Source organism: Festucalex cinctus, chromosome 21 (genome assembly GCF_051991245.1).
Source record: "Festucalex cinctus isolate MCC-2025b chromosome 21, RoL_Fcin_1.0, whole genome shotgun sequence".
Taxonomy (NCBI): Eukaryota; Metazoa; Chordata; class Actinopteri; order Syngnathiformes; family Syngnathidae; genus Festucalex; species Festucalex cinctus.
The window spans coordinates 14161597-14186020 of NC_135431.1; the positions used below are offsets into that span (position 1 = coordinate 14161597).

The 24424-nt window shown below is 40.5% G+C and overlaps 1 protein-coding gene across 2 annotated transcripts in view; it reads left to right on the forward strand.

Annotated features, from left to right (window-relative positions):
• The window catches only part of fut8b (fucosyltransferase 8b (alpha (1,6) fucosyltransferase)), a 199754-nt gene extending 177850 nt beyond the window's left edge, over positions 1-21904 (forward strand). For both annotated transcript variants that reach the window (XM_077510798.1, XM_077510799.1), the window contains 5 exons: positions 1387-1624; positions 9461-9707; positions 17290-17466; positions 17539-17689; positions 20440-21904. In XM_077510798.1, coding sequence (XP_077366924.1) covers positions 1387-1624; positions 9461-9707; positions 17290-17466; positions 17539-17689; positions 20440-20778 — 1152 coding nt within the window. In that variant the 3' untranslated portion in view covers positions 20779-21904. The remainder of the gene's footprint in view (positions 1-1386; positions 1625-9460; positions 9708-17289; positions 17467-17538; positions 17690-20439) is intronic.
• Positions 21905-24424: the final 2520 nt, after the last annotated feature.

Consider the following 24424-nt stretch of genomic DNA (forward strand, 5'->3'; position numbering starts at 1 on the left):
AGCTGCAGCAACCCTAATGAGGAAAACACTCCCATCAGCCATGTAATTGCTGTTTAGGAAGCTGGCTGGCGCGGGGATCGGTATCACAACCTCGCGACTCGGCGACAAAACAGCCCGTGTCACTCTGTCGGCTTGCTTTTTATCTTTTTTTTCTTGAGCTGCTTTCTGTATGTCGTTTCCCCTAGTGTCACTTGGTATTCTACACGTAACACTTTTTATCATCAGAAAGCTAATTCATGAGATGGGAAGGAAAAGCAAGTTTGAGAAAGGTAAAGGAGAGAGAAGACTGAGGAACTAATGGAGTGATGGGAAAAGGTGAAATACAGGGGAACAAATACAGTGAAAGCCGTTAAATGCCACGCTCAAATGTCAACTGTCAGTCGAATGCCATTAATACGACCTGGAAAGATGGATGCTACTTCATCCAGCTTCTTTACTACATAAACTCCATGCTTGATCCATGAAAATATATCCTCATAAGCGTCCGAGGCAACACCCACCTGAAGCTCCGGTCTCCCAAAAAAAATTCCCCCTCGATCTTCTGCCCTTTCTCTATTACATGCAAGCACTCATGGCTGACAACGAGGCACTCTTAAGGGGCCACGCCCACTTGAAGCCCCGGTCCCCACATTGGCTGTCAGGTTGGATTTTTTTCCCCTCCATCTGCTGCCTTCTCTCCATTACGTGCATGCACTCATGGCGAACAACAAGGCGCTCTAAAGCAGTCTCAGCAGCCCAACGCCGCATGCTGACTGTCATATCAGACTTTACCTAGAAATTAAATGAAAACGTGGAGTTTTGTTTTCCAATCTAAAAACTCAAAATTATTTTTGTCTTCCTCTATTTCAAAGTCTTTCAAGCACGCTGTTGAACTGCGTTGCCTGAGGTCTATTTTCTATTTTTAAGTAATATGAGCTTACAAGTATTTATGGAAGCAGACCTGTGTGTGTTAATTGGCAGAGAGAAAAAAACACTATGCCCTTGTCCATTATAATAATGGAACATGTCACCAAGTGGAGCAGCAAGGCCCACTGGTGCTGCTAATGATGTTTTTTTTTTTCTTTTTATAGTTTCAGCAGGAACAGAGATCAATGGCACAGTGGGAAAAATATGTAATTTTCTTTTGCTGTCCAGTAAAAATAATAAATCAGAGTAATTTCATTTACTCTTTCGGCAATAAAATGTGGGGTAGGATTATCAGAGAGAGGTAGGAGAAGAAGAAGCCGACCGAGGTTAGGAAGCGGGTCGTGTAATATGAAATAACGGTAACAAAGCAAACAAGATCAGTCGTCGTGTGTTATTAAAATTCAGGTAGCTGCTCTTTGGTTGAGCCGAGATGAAGGTCAAGCAATCAGATGTATTGAAAACATTTTTGTTTTCTTCTAGAACCCTCCGGACTGCAGTAAGGCCAGGAAGCTGGTGTGCAACATTAATAAGGGTTGCGGTTACGGCTGCCAGCTCCATCACGTCGTTTACTGCTTCATGATCGCGTACGGCACCCAGCGGACGCTCATCCTGGAGTCCCACAACTGGCGCTACGCCCCGAGTGGATGGGAGAGCGTCTTCCTTCCTGTCAGTAACAGCTGCACCGACCGCTCGGGTGCCACCACTGGACATTGGTCAGGTACGGCCAAAAACCGTTAAAACTCTATCATTAATTGTGCACGAAAATACAGAATTTCCCACAGTGTTTTATAGGCCTGGCAGGCTGCCAGGCTTTTCTTAGCCAAGGGTAAGCGTCAACCCCCTCACCCCTCGTCAATGAGTAGCAATTGCTGCATGTTGCTGGCCCGCGTGCGATCAGCCTTCCCCCGAATGTCATTTGTGAACACCACATTTACATAAATACATTTACAGTACTAAAAAGTTCATCCAAATGCATGTCAAATGACAACATAAAAGTCCTTGAAAATGTATGTCAAATGACAACCGAAAAAATGTCCTTGAAAATGTATGTCAAATGACAACCGAAAAAATGTCCTTGAAAATGTATGTCAAATGACAACCGAAAAAATGTCCTTGAAAATGTATGTCAAATGACAACCAAAAAACGTCCTTGAAAATGAATGTACGTAAAATGAAGTCCTTAACTCTTTGACCGCCAAAAACGTTTAATGACGTATGCTAAAATCCTAATGAATGCCGCCATAAACGTTGACGTTTACTGAGTTTTTTTTTTTTTTTTGGGGGGGGGGGGGTTTCCCTCAATGGGCAGTGCAATGTCTTGTGCAGCACTGCCTGCTCAATGGGTTGTGGAATCAGAAACACCCACTAACTCTGGCCAGCAGATGGCAGCATTGTATCTCTTTTCAATGGGCTCACGGTATATGAAATTACAATGAAACACGACTGATATGATGAAATTGAACATTTTCAAGGATGACGTGAATGATCAAAGCCTTTGTCACATTAAATCTAATTCACATAGCGTCAATAAAAAAAAAATAGTGTCTAAGTCACTGCAAAAAATGTATCTTCTCAATGTCACTCAAATTACCTATTTTTTAATGGTGATTACTCAAGAATAGAATAAGGTAGAAACATCCTTTTTGCTCAAAATGCTCAAAATCGGCTGGCACTGTTGGGGTTGTTTTTTGGATAATATTTGGCAAAGACTTGAAGGAACACAAGACTTATGAAAAACTACTCAGCTATTCTGTGAAATGGGTATTTTCAACTCTTCCCTGAAAAAAATGTCAATTTATGTTGAGCGATTATGATTTTATAGCACTTTTTATGACTATTTTTGCATTAAGTTCTGTATCGGGCATTTTGGACAGTCACGTGATCATCGTGACGTATCGCGTGCGTAAAACACACATTGAATGACATGGCTGCCAGTGACAACAAAGAAGGAATTATCGCGTCCCACGGCAGACATCAAAGGTGGAATTATGCCTTAAAGCAAAGAAGCACTTCTTCAAAAGCAGTACAGCCACGGAGGACTCGCCAAAGATTTGTTTCCAACCGAAAGCCGGATAAAACTGGCACATCCAGCTGCCGGTGAGTCGAAGTGGACAGTAAACATCCGGGTGACTTTTAACTCTGCTAGGCTAAGTTACATGTCGTTTGCTAAGCACGCTTTAGCCCGCATTAGGAGCGGAGCGGACACCCCCCACCGCCCCACCCGCACACGGAATGACATTAAACCAGAAGAGAAAACCGTATCAAATTGTCTTTTTCAAAGAGATGCACACCCCTAATAGATATGTACGGTATGCACACTCTACTGTACTGACCATAAAACAAACATTTGCTTTTTGACAAGAGATCATTTTGCTTATATAACAATGTTGGCATGGTGCGCATACAGAGGGCAGTACATGCCTTCAAGACCTGGCACAAATGGACTGATCTTCCACCCACAGCCACGCAATTAGATCCAAAAGCTTTCACCTAGAAGGCTTCATACATATTTCAGGAGCCGAATCCAAAGAGACAAGAGTGTAACACAGAGCAACAAACATGATGCTTCTCCAGTCACTTTGCAAATGAACTGAGTCATATCCTCCGAGGAATAACCCATCGTCGTCTAATTACGCATTGCCCCTCTTTGACTAAACATTCCCAAGTAAAACAAGAACTTTTCACATTTAGTTAATGGGTCGGTGGGAGCCAATAAATTAGTCGTTTGATCCACACTCAACAATTTTGTAACACTCATACGTAGAAAGCCGAAATGTGTAGAAACTCCCACAGATGGTGTACAATACGATTTGTTGCCAGCATCCAAGGCAAGTGAAATATTTGGACCCCGTAAAACACCGAAAGGTAGAACCCGGTTTACGTTAGTACGGGGGAGAACATGCTAACCTCTCATCCATAAGAACTCCGTACCTTCGAACTGTGAGGCCAATCAGATAACCTGGTACTAATACTGAACTATAAAACTCCTATTTCTAAAGAACTCACAATTTCATCACAGCTCCCTCTTCTATCTACTAATTAGCCTGCCTAAGAAAACCCAAACAAGTTTCCAAGGACCGACTCTTCCCATAGACATTGTCACCCTGCAGGCTGGTGAATTGCGTGATATTTCGACTTTAATCCCATCTTTTTATGTTTTGTTTTCCGCAATTTCCCATGTGCAGGAGGAAACAAGCAGGTCCCATAATGACTTTTTCGCTATCTTTGATTCCGACCCCCCGAAGCTATATGTTTTCCTGACGAAAATACCCAGTCACAGACTCATCGACGATTCATTCCCTCTTCCTATAAATGCCTCGCATCCTCGGGGAAACTCTTAACAGAAGTGGGTTAACAATATAAAGCTATTTAAGGAAGGTGGGTCGTGAATAAAACTCAACTGGGCCGACTTAATCGGTTTTCCTACTGTGACAACACAAAGAATTGCTAAGCATATAGTTTAGAAGACAAGAAACGCGGAGAATCACATTTGAAAGGGAACGTGAACAACACATTCTGCATATTTAAGCCTCATTCTGTGGCCCCGTGCTGCAAAATCGCACTTGCATACTGTTAATGAAACAGACACGACAATCGGGACTCGTCAGGTAGCAACAGGCTTACATTAGCAAGGCCAATGTGTCACCAGCTCCCCGCGGTGGCCAAGACAACCTGTTTCTAAAAAGTAAAAACCCCGGGACGCATAAGAATGCAGGATGTATGCGGTGAATAAGCCGTCGGCTCGGGGCAGCCAGATGGCGTTTATGGATCTATAGGCGGCTGTAGAGACAGATAGCGGAGAAAGAGAGAGCAGATAGTCGAAAAGGACGTATGAAAGGCGGCGGAATAAGAGAGGCAAGGCACCCCGAGAGCAGCAGATAAGAAGGAAGAGCCCAGGAGAGCGCGAGTCAAATGAGGTGCTGGGAGAAAAATGAAGAGCTGAATGGATGCGGCCGCGAGAACAAGGAGGCGACGAGAGAGAAAGTGATAGCGAATGAGACGCCGAGGCAGCCGCGGCCTGATAGTAAAACCTCCAATTCACTTATCGTCTTTTGCAAACGCTTCAGATTTGTCCGTTTCGCAGAGGCAAACACTTTTTTTTTTTTTTTTTTTTAACTGTAAGGCTATCAAGTAATCATATCATCTTCGATTCCTAACTCAATAGTAATAAATGATTCTGCTACATGTGCAACGCTAGTGTAACCTATTTTGTCAACGCATTGATCTTTTGTCGGAGCTATTCCAGTTTGGTGCACAAATGACCTCGCCTGAACATACAGTGTCAACAACAGATATTGTAAGAATGAATAAATAAATGTGTCAGGGAGGCAATTCTTCCCGAACCGCCCATTTCATATTTGTCGGGCATCACCACCACTTTAAATCCCTCTGAGGTGTCAACACCAGTTTAAGAAGGAGGGATTCTCTTAAAGTGTTTGTTTGCCTGTAGGCAGACAACTCTGTTGATCTGTGAAACCCTATTGTTTTGTTTTGTTTTTTTGGGGGGGGGGATAACACAGGCTGTGTGTAGACAGCAGCACATGTCAATCCTCCCATAAAACCGCAGCCTTTTGCACTTTATTTTACCAGCGCGGCCTGTTTTTGTTGGATCCCCACAGGGAGGCTTAAACAAGATTCACAATGTTCACTTTACAGTATTCATTCGGGTCAATTCTAAAAATGGATTCGTTATGCAGTGACTACAGTCAACAGAGGCTATGTTTACATGCAGTCAATAACACTGTCAACCGTGCGTCTAAAAATGTCAGCATTCGGACTGTTACTATTGAGTAATTTTAAAATTGATTATCCTATTGATTAGGGGTGTTAAAAAAAATCGTTTCGGCGATATATCACGATTCTACATCGCGCGATTCTCGAATCGATTCAATAATCGGCAGAATCGTTTTTTTTTTTTTTTTTTTTTTTTAAGGATTCACACCTTGAGCATAGAAGAATGTTATATGAACGGAACATTAAGCCTTAATATTTTATTTTAATGCTGTTCAAACATGAAACAGATTACAACCTCTATAAGACTGAAATTTCAGATAAATAAATAATACATTTTCATATAAATCTTACACTCTACAAGCTTACTGATTAGTATTTTCTAAATTTGAATGAAAAAAATCGCAACAATCGACTTATAAATTCGTTTCGGGATTAATCGGTATCGAATCGAATCGTGACCTGTGAATCGTGATACGAATCGAATCGTCAGGTACTAGGCAATTCACACCCCTACTATTGATTATTCCATGGAATAATTGATTTTTTAATGAATTAATTTAGTTTTTTTTATTTATTTTAAATTGAATTGAGTAGATATAAGTACCCATAATTTATTATCTTCTATGCATATGAATTATTAAACACCAACACAATTAGCCTATGCTAAACGGTTAGCAATCGTGATTAGCATTAGAGCACTAGCGATTACCACTTCAGGTAAACATTCACTAACTACCATTTAGCTCATACATCATTAAATCAATAAGTCATATAATAGTGTCTTAAAAGTCACTTACAGACAATGCTTCAACATTATTCCATGAGTAAACAAGTGTAGAGGAAGTTGTTAGCTACATGAGTTGTATAACTTCCTGTTTTTGTCTTCTTCTGGGCACGTTTTGTGCATGACTGCCCTCTTCTGGTTCAGTGATGAACACCTAAAACCGAGTGGCAGGTAATATTTTGGAATAATCGAAGACTAATTGTTTTTTGTGTTGTTTTGTTTGTTTTTTTTTACTGTATATTAGTCAAGTATAGGAGTACTGGCTTGGAATTGAACCTGCACCGTCTTCACAAATGACTATGATTTTCTGCTAAGCCCGTAAACAGATATTTACTTGCAACTAATATGGCATTTGAATTTGGCTTTGCTTTGCATGTCATCAATCAGTTTCAATGATTAGGATCACACTGACTGAGTAGATCGTATCTGCTTGTTTTTAGTGCAGCCACGTATGACATATCTGATTTTTACCCGCATCTGATACAGTATATCTATGTCATGGCAATGCAGCCTTAGAGAAAGTTACCTAGCATACAAACATTACTTAACCTTGTTATTAGTGGACTTTGAATGGGTTTAACAGGTCAAGAGACCTGCCAGGCCTCACTCAGGAAAGTTAATCCCTCTATCAAGGTTCATCATAACAAGTTACATTGACTGCGAGTGACATTTTAAAAGGCTGTTTGTGTTTCTCTCTGAACATTCCTTTCAAAGGGATCTAAATCTAAATCAAGTGTTTTTAACAAAGTAAACAAGTCAGCGCGCACTCACCATTAGTGGCCCACTGCAGAAGTGCAGCATAGCGTGGGTGGGATGATCAAGGGCACCTTAGCTGTGAGTGCAGTCGCAATAAAGGAAACCGGGGAAAACCCTCTCAAATTTGATACATTTTCTTTTGCCATTAAGTGTTGGAGAAGCACAGGACAAGGCTCTAATGGAACAATGTTCTAACCTTTGGCCACTCTATCTAGAAAGCCATTCAGTCTTGCACAGACTTAATAACCTGTGCACCGTCCTTGATGAGAACTAGCCTTTTGGTTCACAGTTGACGGACAAACCTTTTTCACAACATAAAGTTGCATGCTCTGTTTTATTGGGCTCTCAAGTCACGGGATTTCTTGGCAATGAAAGCTTTGAGCAGCAGCCTCCTGCTAATACATTAGCTGCCAAAGTGCTTTTACAGGAATTGCATCGTTCTGCTTAGCCAGAGCCTTCATACGCCGTTTGTTTTTCGCTGTAGCAGCACAAAAGAATGGACCAAGTAGACTCTTAATTTAGTAAGAAAATATGGCAGAATGTGTCAGGTTGGTGAGGGAAACTGGTAGCTGCTCATTTAGTAGAAAATACTAAATACATATTTAGATCTGTGGTGCGGTGTTTGAGTGGTTAGCACGTCCGCCTCCCAGTAGTTAGGACTTGGGTTCGAGTCCAGGCTCCAGCCTTCCTGGGTGGAGTTTGCATGTTCTAGATATGTAGATAGATAGATAGATAGATACATAGATAGATCAACTCATTCACTCCCAGCCATTTTCACAGAAGCAATCCCGTTCGCTCCCTCTTTACTGGATTTTGACGGATTTTTGCAAGGCCCACAGAATATTGTTCTATTGCTATAAAAGCATGGAACCTATCAAAAGAAAGATTAAAGTCTCTTCTTTCATCAGGAAAAAAAAGTATGTTTCTATCTGTTTCCGTTTTGCAGCAATTAGCATTAGAAGAGAGCTAAGTTTCATCAGTTTTCACAAATCTATTCAAAATTGTAAGTAATTGAGCTTTTTTTCTAGATGGCCCTGGTTGATCTCCTTTGCTCTGCTGCCACCTGCTGGCCGTTTGTGTAATAACTACCATTTCTGCAACCATTCTTTGCAGTTGAGAGGCTGCATCAAAGCCTTCTGTATGCTCTAGCATAAATAAATAAAAAAAAACGTATAAATACGTCTTTGGGACACTTAGAACATTAAAAAACGTATTTACACGTTATTGGGAGCAAATGAGTTAATATATGTATACACTAATATACATGAAAGTGTGATAGCTGACATGCGCTTGACATGTCGTTCAAATATCCGTCAGCAACTTTCCCTGATTTTATTTGCTTTCTAAGCAGAAGTTTCAAATACGTAGGACTAGTCGCCATATGATTCAGCATTGCGAATTTGAGGCCTGCCTTTATTTCTGCCCTTGTCCCTAACATGTTTTTATGGAGCCATCATGTTTGGAGGCAGATTTTACACACTCGTCGTTTATTTAGGAAGTGTGCAGATGTTGTTTATGGCTGTATTAGGCCTTGTCTCTGGTGCCCTCAAACCTGATTATCTGTAAAGTTGGGCTACACATACACAAACATTTTCTGAAGGTTTTATAACAGAAAGAAAGTGAAGGTTGTCTTCCAGGCATAGCCCCGCTGGTGAAATGAGATTATCAGAGCTGCGTTTTTGTAGCTTATTGTCATTTTCATTGGCTCCCATCACTTATTTGCCGTTTTTCCCTTTAGCATGCGAGTGAGTACGTGAACACTTAAATGTACATGGTTAGACAGTTGGCCTTGATGTGTACATAGAGAGTTGTGGCAGTGCTCCGAGGTTTTTTGCTACCCAGGGGACGTGACCTTTATAATCAGTCCGGCTCAACGCTTTGCCCACGGCTTCTGCCAATCTCGACTCAGCCTGGAGGCGCCAATGGCCAAACACCATCGCCCCTTCGAACTCGACCACCACCCCCACCTCGTATCTTTGATTTGAAGAACTTTCCTTTGCCTTAAAGCAGCATCACTTGGGAAAGTGCAGAGCAGCTATCGGCCTCAGTTGAACACTCAGTCGCACTCGTTAGTGCAAAGACCTAGTCTATATTGTATTATTCATAGTTTTGCTGCTGTACTTTTATATACCTTCAAATAACTAAGTAGAAATGTCTACTAAATAATCAAGTCATTCGCTGCCAGCCCGGTTAAAATTGATCTTTGACGTATTTAGCCGTCAATGGCACTGAATGAGTTTTTAACAAAGCCTCATTATTCACAATGCATGGTTTTCACAGGGGAGGCCCACGATAAGGATGTCCAAGTTGTGGAGTTACCGATAGTGGACAGTCTTCACCCTCGCCCCCCCTACCTACCTTTGGCCATTCCCGAGGACCTGGCGCCTCGTCTGCACCGCCTGCACGGTGACCCCTCCGTCTGGTGGGTGTCCCAGTTTGTCAAGTATCTGGTGCGGCCCCAGGCTTGGCTAGAGAAGGAGATCCAGCAGACCACTGCTAAACTGGGCTTTAAACACCCCATCATTGGGTAAGACCACTCAGCTGTCATTTTTTTGTTGCATTTCCATGAAGTGTTTACACAGTTTCTATTGGGCTCCTATCAGGCTTTCAAAGCAAACAGAAGGCCTGGTAATTAGCAAATAAAGACATAGCTTCGGGGCTATGGTGGAGCTTTTGCCGAGGTTAATATTAGGTTAAAACAATAGTTTTAAATGGAACTGTGTATTTTATTCTTTAGTCTTTGTCCATTAGAGAATAAGCCTTGTTTGAATATTCCCAAAACCTGCCTGCTGCTAAAAGACCTAAACCAGCAATGACATTTCCCAACATAAATATTGTCTCCATAGAAACCATCACTGTGACTGAGTGATAGCCCACTAAAAGGTATTAAACACCTAATTGAGTTACATATACTGTTGTCTGTTTCGAGCTAATCTCACATAAACCACCCTCTTCTGAGAGTGCTGCTAATGAAAGATAACGCTACATTTTGTCTTTAGTGAAGACATGTTCTTTAATGAAACTCTTTCAATAACGTCAAAGTATATTTATGACAAGGTTTTGAAAGAGTTGTAAAATCCAGCGTTGAATAATAACATCATTTAGAAGTATTGCTTTTCTGTGACAGCAGCTTTCAGTTCTCATATCGGATTTTCATATGTGCACTATATATTAGTATTAGTAGTCAAGAAAACACCAACCAAAACCATTAGAAACTAGAAGAAACTTGGAGAATATAGAGACTGAGACTTTTGAAGGTCGAGACCATGACAAGAGCAAGGCTTTCAGAGGTAGAGACCGAGGCAAGACTAAGACTTTCAGAGGTCGAGGCCAAGACAAATCCAGTACTTTTTGAGATTGAGACCAAGACAAGAGTAAGACTTTCTGAGGTTGAGACAGAGACAAGACCAGGACTTTTGGAAGTTGAGCGAAACAAGGCCAGGACATTTTAAGGTCGAGACCGAGACAAGACCAAATACATTTAGTGGTCAAGACTGAGACAAGACCAAGACTTTCGGAGGTCAAGACTGAGACAAGACCATTACTTTCAGAGGTCGAGACAGATAACACCAAGACGGTATATAGCAAAGAAAAATCACCCAAAGCAAAAAACCTGAACAAAATCACTAGTATCTTTAGCAACAAAAACAAATTCTGCTATGTTGTTTTTGCATTCTGTGTTTCTCGGTGATTACATTAGTACTGGCCTGGTCTTGACCGCTCTTGAACAAAAATCAGGAGTCCCCCTTGTCCGAGACCCAGTACAATGCCTTAGATTCAGACATGACAGAGATCCTTAAAAAGTTGTCATGAGACCAAGACTGATCTTGAGAACTACAACGCTGCTATATACTTTAGGTAGACTATATACTGAGTTGTATACACAAGTGGAGCATGTTTAGAGAAGTTTATGGACAGAATATCTCAACACAGATGAAGTGTAGGTGGTGCTAGCTGCAGTGGTCCAAACTGTTGGCCTCTTCAAAATGTTTTCCAAAATGTTGGCTTGAATGTTACATGACTTTCTGTGAGGCTGCCAAGTTGCGACTCAGCACTTCCAAATCGGAGATTGTGCCCTTTGGATTGGGAGTGGGTCCTGCCTATAGAAGAGTTTCTATATTGCAGGGTCTGTAATGAGATTGTAATCGCAAAAAGTATACTCGATTCTTGGATCTGCACTTTTCTGGTTCTTTGGCACACAAGTTTTATGGAAATCAGCCATTGTCAAATCGTTTGCTGCCTCTCTGGCGGGTGTTCCCAGCTCGTCCCACTGTGAGGAGATCTCAAGGCAAACTTAAGATGGCCCAAGATCTTTACGCATTTATTCACATTGTAGCAACTTCAAATCAGAAGCTAGCGTTGATTGTGCCTTTTGGATTGGGAGTAAAGTCTTGCCTGAAGTTGGCGTCTTCAACCAATCAGGAAAAGATCTACATTGGGGCACCTGGCAGTCATCCTGAAAGGACCCGGTATCGAACCACTGCTCCACCACCTCAAGAAGAGCAAGTTCAGTCATTTCTTGTAACTCCTTTGGGTGCCTTCTGAACATCTGTCTCCCTGGCAAGGTGTTCTGGATCTGTCCAACGGGGAGGGGACCTCAGCTAGAACTAGGCAACACTGAAGGGATTGTATGTCAGAGCTGACCCCCGCCTGAACATGAGGAGGTGGCCGAGGGACAGGGGAGCCTGGGCATCTCAATTTCGACTGCTGCCACCTGGACTCGGAGTGTAGGAGATAATAAATGGACGTACGGCTGTTTCTTTACTCGTTTTTTTTTCCTCGTTGCATGGCAGCCAGGTGCCCAACTCTGAGAACATTTGCATTTTGCCTGCGAGCTCATTCTCTTTATGCCGCGCTTCCTGCATCAGCTATTATTGTAACCTGCTCACTTAGCCAGATGGGAGATTTATCATTCAACACCCATGCGCATGATGATGAGCGCCGAGCAGGCAGTCACGAGAAAGCGGCGTATGAGGAACTGACTTTGAGCTCCTTTGCTGAGATGGACCAAACTTTTCACGACGTCCCAAGAGTCTCCACCATTCTCCAACTACCGGGGAAGGGAAAAGTTGAAAGTAAACATGAAGACTGTGAAGTCGATCCCGCCTTAACTGTCCCTGAAACTTAGACGTTCGTACATTCTTGGCAAACGATAATATATATATATATATATATATATATACTGTATTAGTACTTCTACATTCTTCTCTGCTCATTTCACTCTCACTCTTCTAACATTCACACCGCCTTTGACTCTCCTCCTCTTTATCTGCTCTTTCTTTCCTACTTTCTGACTCATTTCTGATCGCGACTTGCATTTCATTTGTTCTTGCCGCCAAGACTTCTCAGATTTTCGACGCCGCTCTCACCTCTCCCTCACGTTCCCCTCGGCACACATCTGTATTCACCAGCCTCTCGCTCTCGTGTAGTTCTCAACACATCTCATGTTACGCTTCTTTGTGACTCCCACGCCAGCCCTACTCTACACACACACTCTTTACATGTTCTCCCTCTCAATCGCTGAGAAAAGGTTTGATTGCGTCTTCTTTACGCACCCTCATGTAGCCACTCATTGAACTAATGTTGCAGTAAAGTGTCTGTAAGCTTCTGTCAGCATTCTGGGATAATAATGTATGTGTGCGCAATTGTGCGAATAAGAGGTCGGGTTTGTGAAGTATAGTGAAAGTTGAGAGCTGGTGGTTTCCACTCAAAATCTAAATACCATATTGGACCTGAGACACTTGACATTTGACCAAGCAGACCACAATTAGTTAAATCTTCCTTGCCAACAGATTTCAGCTTCCATGCTGTAGGGTGTGAATGTTTTCTCTGGAGAATTGATTAGAAGCTGTACCAGAAATTTAAGGACTAATGGAGTTTTCCAGCATATGTGAGCTTGATTTCAAGGAACCTAGTACCCATTAAAGTCCACAAACAGCTGATTGCTAACTCATTCATTGCCACTGACGGAAAAAGCCGTCAAATTTCGTCAACACATTTTTCACTGGACTAAACAATTGTTTGAAAAAATGCTAACCTATATATATATATATATATATATATATATATATATATATATATATATATATATAGCACTAAATTAGAAACAGGCATAAAGTTGATCCTTTTTAACGATTTTGATTCCATTATTGATGTTGCTTATCGATTCAGTTTCCTACAGATTCTTATTGGGTGACAGATCGAAATAATACAAATGGCTTTGTTAGCTGTTTCTCTTTAATATCTTCAATGTTGGAGAAAAAAATACAGCCTACCTAGTATGCAATAATCAGCTGTAATGACTCCCAAGAGAAAAGAAAAGAAAAGAAAGGTAGGCGACTTATTTCTCAAAGTATGTCAAGAGACCATTAAGCTAAATGCAATTTTTGCATACCATTCAAGATATCTGAGTGCCTTAGGAAATTGTGCACTTCCACTTTGATTGGTCCAAAGGAAGTAACAAACATCCATTATACATTTCATGAAAACTTTAACTCTTTGACCGGCAAAAACGTTTAATGACGTATGCTAAAATCCTAATGAATGCCGCCATAAACGTTGATGTTTACTAATTTTATTTTGTTTTGTTTTTTTTCTCAATGGGCAGTGCAATTTCTAAGTGGAGCGCTGCCTGGTCAATGGGTTGTGAAATCCCAAAACACCCACTAACTATGGCCAGAAGATGGCAGCATTGTAATTCTTTTCAATGGGCTGACAATATATCAAAATTACAATGAAACCTGATGAATCTGATGAAATAGACCGTTTTCAACTGACGTGAATGATCAAAGTGTTTGTCACTTTAAATCTAATTCAGTTTCACTAAACAAAAAAATATTAGTGTCAAAGTCACTGTTGTGCAAAAAATGTATCTTCGCAAAAAGCTTGTTTTCTCCATTTTGTTTTTCTGTTTTCGCTTACGTCACTCAAATGACCTATTTTCAAATGGTGATTACTAAAGAACGGAATAGGGTAGAAATATACTTTTTTTTTATGTTTATGTAGTCGTAGCGCACAATATTTTGTTTCCCTTAAAAGATGAGTGAAAAAGCTTGAAATCAGCTAGCACTGTCGAGGTTGTTTTTTTGGAAAACGTTTGACAGTTAAAGTGTTGATGTTAAATGATCCACAACAGAAATGTCAAGGTCAAAAGGTCAAGTTACAAAAATGCACCAATCTTCTAAATAATTTCAGATTTGGAATCATTGTTGTGTTCCCTTTCCAAAAATACCTGTTTTGTGCAGATTGACCCAGTAATTCCTGAGATACAAGGGTTCAAAAGAAGGTGGCCACGCCCCTTTTTTCTAAAAACGTCCAAATTCGGTGGGCGTAGCTCCCAGACCCCTGCTCTGATTGACCTAAAATTTGAGAGGTGGCGTTGTGCCATCATTATCAACAAGTCCACCGGGTTTCATTGAAATCCAAATCTGCTGGGTGAAATGTCTTTGTTTTGTTGACTAATTGAATAGGCAATATATAAGTATCATTTTAACATTCTTGCCTGCTAAACAAGTTTGAGGCTGGTTGTTTCTTATCAAAAGAAAAAAAAACGATGTGCTTCTGAAGCTTGCTTAACTGGGTATTGGTGGAATTCTGAATAGGGACACTCAACTGAATTCATGTAGATGATTAGAGCAAAACTTTGATTCAAAAGAGGTTTTTATCTTCTTCTTTTTTTTTTTTCTGAGCCGGGCTAGTTGCGAATTATTAACAGTCGTGTAGCGAGAATAATCATCGCGACTATTCGAGGACACATGAACCAGATGAATATTCAGTTGAAAGTGGCCAAATAACCACAAAGTGCTTTTTTTTTTTTGTTTATTTTTTATTTTCTCCCCTAATCTGCACAGCCTAGCCAGTGCATCATGCAACTACTGAATTAGACAATAGCGTATCTGTCTAAAGACTCATAAAGCTGCTAAGACGAGCAGCCCAGTGATGTTTAAATCCTTTTGATAGTCTTCCAAGGTGCTGACGTCACATGCAAATAAAAGATTTATTTGGTGTCTATAGACGAGGTTTTTTTTTGGATCACACGCAAACATGTCTCTAGTGTGGGTGCCTGTGAAGTATGCTGGTGCACGTTGCCAGTATGCCGTCTGAATAGACGCGCGCTTTGAAATCATGTCGAGCGGGCGGGCGTGGCAACAGGAAAAAGTAAGAGATGAAAAGTCGGAGTTGACAAACACCCACTCTCAAGCTCGACCATTTTTTCTTTTTTTTCTTTTATGTGTCACCTAAATAAAGGGTCATTCCTCCGACGCTCACGGACTGATATCGGGCCCAGCCTGTTTGTTATTCTCTCTCACAAAACTCCAAACTCTTTTCCGCAAAAGTGTCAGAGGCGGCCTGGAGGCAAGAGGAGCTGGTGGCATCTCTTTAATGAACTCGGAGCTGTCCAACACAGATGGTTGTACTGGGCAGCTACCTGCTGCAAGACTCCAAACGCATGCATTTATTTATAGAGTGGAACTGCTATATTCAAATGACCCTGAGGTCATGCATTGTGGAATTCAAGCGCATAATTAAGGGTGGGTTTTCTTTTTTTTTCTTTTTTTGGCGTCCTCCCAAATTCCCAAAACATGCAAGTTGGGTTTATTACTTGATTGCGTGTCCTTTATTAAAAAAAAATAATCCATGCACAATCTATTTTATTTTAAGCAAAATATAGAATATTTATTTTTCAGCTTTATATTATATTATATTGCCAGACTATTGCTGGCTAGCTTAATAGCTCACTGCATGGAGCCATGGTAGCCACTTGTTGATATACTGTAATTGTGTGTGTAGTTTTTCATCAAAAAGATGAGAACATTTTAAGTGAAATAGTTTTTAAAAAAAAGTTAACTCATTCACTTCCAGCCATTTTCACAGAAGCAATCCCCTTCACTCCTGGCTTTTTCACTGGATTTTGACTGACTTTGCAAGGCCCACAGAAAAAAAGCACATTTCTGTCTGTTTTGTTTTGCAGCAATTAGCATAGTGTATAGCTAAGTTTCATCATTATTCACAAATCTTTTTAGAATTGCGAGTAATTGTGCTTTTTTTTTTAAACATGATCCTGGTTGATCTGCTGTGCCCTGCTGCCACCTGCTGGCCGTTTGTGTAATAACTACCATTTCTTCAACTGTACATTGCAGTTGAGAGGCTGCATCAAAGACTTCTGTATGCTCTAGCATAAAAATAAATAAATAAAAAATAAACGTCTAAATGCGTCTTTGGGACACTTAAAACATTTGAAATAGGACGTATTTATACGTTTTTGGGAGCAAATGAGTTAAATAATTGTCCTGACTAAAACTAGACTAAAACATTAACAGTTTTTGTTGACTAAAAGTACATGAATAAAATTATGTTTTCTTGGACTAAAATGAAGACTAAAATGTTGAATTTGATAGTCGACTAAAAATGGACACACCTGTACTAGATAGATACAGTAAGTAGCTTATTCATTTGGTGATTTTAATTGGAAGAACATGCAGTGGAACGTGCCTCTAAATCACTGACTTTGCAAAGCAAACAAATAAATGAACCATGGTGTGAAAATACACACAATTAAGGCAAAGTAAGCCAATTAGCCAAGTGGGTAAAAACCCTTCAACATCATGATTGCAAATGTGTCATAACAAATGAGCCCACTCTTTTTTTTTTAAATAGATTTTTGCAATTTCCATTTCTTCCTGGAGGCCACAAGTCGCAATACAGATGTGGCTGCTTGCTTTCGTAATGTAATAGTTGGAGATGGAATAAAAAATTGGGTTTGGGCATCCATCAGTTTGAGGCATGCGACTGTGTCAGGAGAGGACGTATGTTTTTTTTTTTTTTTCCCACTTTCATACATGCAGTCTGCTCCCGCGCTGTCCTGGCTTGCTGGAAGGAATGACACAGAAATAACAGGAGTGTTGCTGATTTCGCCTCCTGGCTTGTCCTACATACGACAATTCACGCAAGCCTGCGCGTGCGTGCGGCTGCTATTCATTTTAGGTGGTCTATATGAGGATATCGGCACTGCACTAAAGCATCATCAGACAACTTTGGGCCACCAACATGAAGCTTGTCCAAAAAAAAGCAATGTGATAAAAATGCGTTTCTTCAAAATCTGTGCGCAGCGTCCACGTGAGGAGGACGGACAAAGTGGGCACGGAGGCGGCCTTCCACCCCATCGAGGAGTACATGTTGCACGTGGAGGAGCAGTTCCAACATCTGGCCCGGCACGTCCACGTGGACAAGAAACGAGTCTACCTCGCCACGGACGACCCCTCCTTGCTGCAGGAAGCCAAAACAAAGTCCGTTTCATATCTTTTTTTTTTTTTTTTCTTCTATTAATGTTGCTGACTAGTTCTGACTTCCCGCGTCAGGTATCCTGACTACGAGTTCATCAGCGACAACTCCATCTCGTGGTCGGCGGGCCTTCACAACCGCTACACGGAGAACTCCCTGAGGGGGGTCATCCTGGACATCCACTTCCTTTCCCAGACAGACTTCTTGGTGTGCACCTTCTCCTCACAGGTCAGCGCACCCCCACTCGGACTACATTTTTTAGATGGTACTTGAGTGACATTTGAGGTTAAACAAAAAAAAATAAAAAATAGAATATTTAAAAGAAACATATATTCAATAAATAAATGTAAATATTCTTCTGTTTTAATTCTTCAGACCCGTGGGCTACTCATGTTGTCCTTGGGCTAAATAGAACCCACTGCCATTTTTTTATTTTTTTATTTTTTTATTTAGGGCATTAATCAGAGCGGTATCAGTCTTGAGTGAGGCTATTGATCCAAATCTTGTTGGAGGTTGTCTCGGACTTTCCAACAACATGCATGTTAACTCATTCACTGCCATTGATGTGTATATCCGTCAATGGCAGTGAATGAGTTAAGTCAATTCCGTTCCCATTGACGTGTATATCCGTCATTGGCAGTAAATGAGTTAAGTCAATTCCGTTCCCATTGACGTGTATATCCGTCAATGGCAGTAAATGAGTTAAGTCAATTCCGTTCCCATTGACGTGTATATCCGTCATTGGCAGTAAATGAGTTAAGTAGGGGTGGGAACCTCTGGGTACCACATGATACGATACGATATGTGATACAAGGCTCACGATAACGATTATCTCACGATATGACGATACCGCGATTATTGATACATTGCTCAGGTAATAAATCCATGATAATCTACAATAAAACTAATCATAAAATAATAATCATCATCATAATCATAATATAGAAAAATAAATAAAATAAACAAGCAATAAATAATAATAAGAATAAATAATACATAATAATAAAATAATAATTCATATAATAAAAAGAATACAAATAAATATAAATATAATATATACATACATTTTATATCTACATATATATATATATATATATACACACACATAAGTAAAATAATAATAATAAAATAAAATAAATATGTATATATATTATACTGGTAATACTAATAATGATAAAACTAAGCTCATGAGTCTTCTTTGCGTCCATTTCCCCGCCACTCTTATGAAGCGCTCCCTCTAGTGGCCCGTCAAGTACTTGCTCAATGAGTAATGAACAATGGAGCCGTTATAGTGGCTATATATTAACTATTAAATCTCGCGATACTTGCGTAGATGTAACGATAATCTATCGGGACACAAAGTATCACAATTTATCGCGATATCAATATATCGTCACCCGCCTAATGTTAAGTCCATTGAAATTGTTCATAGGGTGCGAGTGGTTCTTTGTCTTTATTTACCCACCCATGACTGGGTGACTGAAGACTCTGGCATGGAAAATGGATGGATTGTGCTCACTACAAAAAGGATTGTGACCCACATCTAGATGAGGATGACTCATTCTTGAGTCAACAAACAAAAAAACGTTTTGTTACATTTACTGCAGAAAGCAACAGTTCTTTACTGGTCATGTAAATAGACTTATGAACATGTTATCCGGGGTTTAAATATGAGAAGCAAATATCGGTGCTTTTTGCAGCTGTCATCAATGAACCGTCGGCGGCAGAACCGTTTAGTCCAGTTGCCAAGGCGACTGTTCATTTGCCGGAATATTTCCTCGCCGGCTGCTCTTTCAAAGTCGTCGTTTATATGGCGTTTGATGGCTGAAGTTAGCGTCTGTTTGACGGAATGAACGGAAATAACTTGCAAGTCATAGACGGACGTGTGGAAGAAAATCCTGAGAAATTTCAAAACGCAACAACAGTTAATTTGAGTGAAAAACTGCAGTTTATGTTCGGTCCTGGCGGGCCGGATTGGACCACTGATGGGCCCGTTCTGGCCCACATGCCCCATGTTTGACACCTCTGCATTAAGGGACCAAAAAAAGACGTTATTTTCTTGGTTATGTATTTTGTGAAATAACAGCCCTTTTATTTCGTTGGTTGTCAGAATTTTTTTTATTAGAATTGGTGTCAGCCTGAAAATAATCCAAATTGGGATTTTGAGGTGTTAGTCTTGGAATTTTTCACTTTAGTTAATTTTTTTTTTTTTTTTTGCGCTTTGTTTTGAGTTTTTTTTTTTTTTTTTCATTAGTTTTAATTAGTTTTTCTGTGTGGTTTTGTTAGTTTTTATTAGTTTTAGTTAATAAATGCTTAGTTTTAGATAGTTTCAGTATTAGTTTTAGTTTTAAAAATATGTATTACTTATCCATCCATCCATTGTCTTGACCGCTTATTCCTCATAAGGGTCGCGGGGGGTGCTGGAGCCTATCTCAGCTGGCTTTGGGCAGTAGGCGGGGGGACAACCTGGACTGGTTGCCAGCTAATCGCAGTGTATTACTTGTGCGCAGTATATTTAAACATCACCATGGGAGCGACGTCATGTGAAGCTGCTTTTCTATTGGCTGCTGCGAGATGATGTCACTTCTGTGTGACACACTTTCAAACGTCATTATTCCGGTTAATATCAAAATGAATCTACTTAAAATCACATTTCAAATCATCCCCAAAGCCTCGTGCATTAAATTAATTGCCAACATTTTTGCTTATAATTATAGTTAGTTTTAACATAAAATGTAGTTTGTTAGTTTTCGTTTTTAAAAAGGCTTTGTTGTTTTTATTTTGTTAACAAAATAGTTTGTTAAATTTTAGTTTTAGTTTTTTCATTAGTTTTAGTTAACGAAAATAATCTTGATCAGTTCAGAGATGGAGGCCAATACCAGTATCGTCTGTGCCCTCTTGTGGCCGTAAATCGCAAGCGCAGCCATCAATACGCGGCCCCCCTCGTTCTCACCGTTGTGACTGTTTTCCCGTGTCAGGTTTGCCGCGTGGCCTACGAGATCATGCAGACCCTCCACCCGGACGCCTCGTCCTTCTTCTACTCCCTGGACGACATCTACTACTTCGGAGGCCAGAACGCCCACAACCAGATCGCCGTGTACCCCCACCAGCCGCGCAACGGCGAGGACATCCCGCTGGAGCCCGGCGACGTGATTGGCGTGGCCGGCAACCACTGGGACGGCTACTCCAAGGGCGTCAACCGCAAACTGGGCCGCACCGGCCTCTACCCTTCCTACAAGGTGAAAGAGAAGATCGAGACGGTCAAGTACCCGACGTACCCCGAGGCCGACAAACTGCTGGAATCCCACAAGAAATGAACGGATGAGAAAGCGTCCAAATATGACCCCAAAAAAATAATGAGACGACGAGAAAGCCGCAGACTCCGGTTTCCAGGGAAGGAAAGTCGCTTTTTTGTACAGAAGGAAGAAAGCCTGCATAGCACGCTAGTTGAGACGAAAGGACCTGCACCCAAAGGTGGAAGGACTGCACTCGGTGTATGTGTGTATGCGTGTGTGAGTACGAGCGTGTGCGTGCACTTGTCAGGTGAAAGAGGACTTGCACCACTACTCCCCCTGCCTGACGCGTTCAAGCGGGGTCTGTAGAGTCTGTAGATTTGACATTTTAAAAAAATATATCAGTGAAAATAAAAAGACAGACGAGCGGATCTTTACTGTAAAGATTGCCCCATCATCCCCCCCGCACCCCTCCGAGTTTTGAAAACTGGACAAGTGTTTTATTTAATTCTTTTCAGTGGTTTTGATTCTATATTTGCCTTTTTTTTTTTTTTTGTTCCTGAATGTACTGTATCCTCGTTTTGCCTCACTGCACTCCATGTAATTCCTCCATCTCATCCCACGTGCAATTCATTTTAATATACCACCTTGTGCTTTTAATTATTTTATTTTTTTTAAAGCGTGCTGCTTGTGCGTTATGTACTGTAATCACGTGCGTCTGTGTATGTATGACAGAGAGAGAGAGAGAGATAGGGGGGGGGGGGGGGGGGGCACGTTAGCAACCTGCCTGGTGCCTGCTTCTTTTTCGCCGCCCCCCGGACTCAATTGTGTTTGCGTGCCTGGCAGCGATGTGGGGGTGAGGGTGGGCGTCAGAGTGGTCGTGTGTGTGTTTGTGTTGTGGGGGCACTTTGGACAAATGGGAAGATGGGTCCACCCCCTTCCTCCCCCCCCTCCATGTGAACAATGTTTGGATTATTAGGATGATGCACATCGACACGCTCGCCAAATGAAGCACTCCACGGCTGTCTTCTGTTTTTATGGCCATCTTTTTTTTTTCTTTCTATTTTTTTAACATCTTTTAAAACTAAACGAGGGCAAATATGTTTTTAAAAAAAAAATTATCTGTGTTCTCCAAAGCCATCATTTCATGACTTTATGTTCTTGGGCATTGTCTTTGATGACCACACATCAAATAAACTTGAGAAACCAATGCAGGTTTTCTGTTTCACTTGTTGGGGAAAAAAAAAAATTATTATTTGGGAATCTATACTTTGATATAGTGAATGATGTTTTTGTCATACTGTCGTATTTTCCAGGTGTGTTTTTTTTCATTGCTCCAGTTTGGAGTTCCATAATCTTATGTCATCTGCACATAAGACCTGAGGTAGGTAACTGTCAATTGTTTGATTCATTGATTATGATTGATTGATTATGTCCATCTTAAATTTTCACCTGATAAAACTGGGGTGTCAAGCTTATTTTTTGCTGTAATTATGATTTCTCTTGATGGATAATTAGTTCTGAAATCAAAAGCCAGTTAAAAAAAAAAAATTTCAACTATTTCTCTATTTTAAAAGGGAGTCTGTATAAAAGTGAAGACAATTTGCAATTTGGATTTATTAGTAAGATGCATGAAGTTGACGTGTGTAACACATGATTTGCCTTTGTGGGTCACATAAAATGAAGTGGTGGGTCGAATCTGGCCCCTGAACCTGAGTGTAAATATTAAATAAATAAAAATAAATAAATGGAGAGCCTAGGCAAGAATTGGGTAGCATATTAATTAAAATAATATTTTCTCATTTTTTATTATAATTTAAAAATATAAATTGTATACATGTTTTTCAAAATAATGTTTTAATTAAAATAAGAATTTACAAAACTAATTGTCGCTTGTATTGTACCAGGTGACTTAACTCAAATTAAAGGGACGATGTGTATTATATAGCACCATCTAGTGGTGAACTAATAATTCATTTCAAAACCCCACTATGGATTCCAATAATAAGCAAAAAAGTTCTACCACATCAACAAATATTTTTTCGTGTATCGCAGGTGTTACTTTACAAAAACTACCCGCGATAATGGAAATCTGCGTTATTTATTTTATTAATTCCAGTTAATTCTATATATTTTTCAGTTTATATGTTTTTTAATGTTGGTATTATTTTCCCTTTATTATATAAATGATTTTTCATTCATCATATGTTCTTTTTTCATTTGCATTATTTTTTTTTCCATTAAAAGTTTTTGTTTGTTTGCTTGTTTGTTTAATTTACTTACAGCACAGTATATATTTTTTTTCATTTAATATATATATATATTTTTTTTTAGTATGATTTTTAATTTATTATACAGTAATCATAGGTCTAGTAATCGCTAAATACACTATAGCATAGGTTGCGTCACACCTTACAGGAGGCTGACATGTTTCTCCTCCATCTTTCTACTACGGATATTCGCGAATGTCGTTAGCTTCCGGTGGTGCTTGCGGTTCGTGTGGGACCCAGTGGCTCAACCGACGCTTACCTTCCTCATCTGGGTCCCGCAGGTGATCGTCACTGAGAACACCGCTTATATCCCTCTGCTTTCGCTAACATTTGCTAGCTTCTCCGCTAGCCGCTCCAGCTAGCTCCTCTTGTTGGCGTATTCAGCTAGTTCTTGCTAGCTGCTCGTTAGCTGCTCACGTTCTAACTTAAATGACTATTTTAGCCCAAAAAAATAATTTTTTACAATGTAGCATAGACACGTTTCTTCCATAAGTCACTTATTTGAGCTTGTGCTCTCTTTAAAACATATCAGCTTGTTTCATGAATGAGTTTTCCCCAGTACTAAGCCAAAAAAAAAAAAAAAAAAAAAAAGTGTCTTTTGACACGCATATCAAATCAGCTCATGACATTCATGTCTGAGTAACCCTCCTGCTCTTATCTACTGGCCTACTTCCTGCTTCCTGCACGTCTGACTCCCTTCTAATCTCTTTGTCTTATTTATGTGATGTCTTGTTGCGTTCTCACTCGGGGGGCTCGGGGAGTTTCAGCAGAGATCGTGCTTTAATTTCGCTATCCGCACGCTTCATTGAATACTCATAAAGGAGAAGCTCGCCGTGCAAGGTTTTCTGCACGGGCAAGTAATAATAATTGTGTTGGTTTTGTTTCCCCTGCTTGACAACAGTCCGCGGCCAATTTCTAGCGTGTTGACCGCGAAGCGGTAATGCGCCGCACTGCATCAAGCGTCTCCTTTGAAAAGGAGCCAGTCCCCACTTGGGCTTTACAAACGCACATGCTAACCGGAGGCCACTTTAATTAAAACGTGCTCATTGCTGTCACGCAGTCGTTTAAGGAGAGACGTTAGCTCACTTCATTATTCTCTTAATTGGCCGCACAACCTGATGGAGCCTGCGGATTTTTAGCAAGCACCTTCTTTTAACGTGTCCAATGTTTTGCGCGCTGGGAAACGAGCAGAGGTAGTCGCGAGTCGCTAACCTTTTTGTTTTTTGCTTTTGGCAAAATTTTAAATCCATTCACGTCATCCAGTCATGTCTGTCCTGCTAGCTATAGTTTGCGCTAAGCTAACCTTGGAGGGTTTATGTCCCTTTGTGCTATAGATGGACTTTTTTTGACTGCACTTTCTTTTAACGTGTTCAATTTTTGTGAGCTGGGAAACGGGCAGAGATGTCGCAGGTCGCTAACCTTTTTGTTTGTTTTTTGCTTTTGATAAAATTTTAAATCCA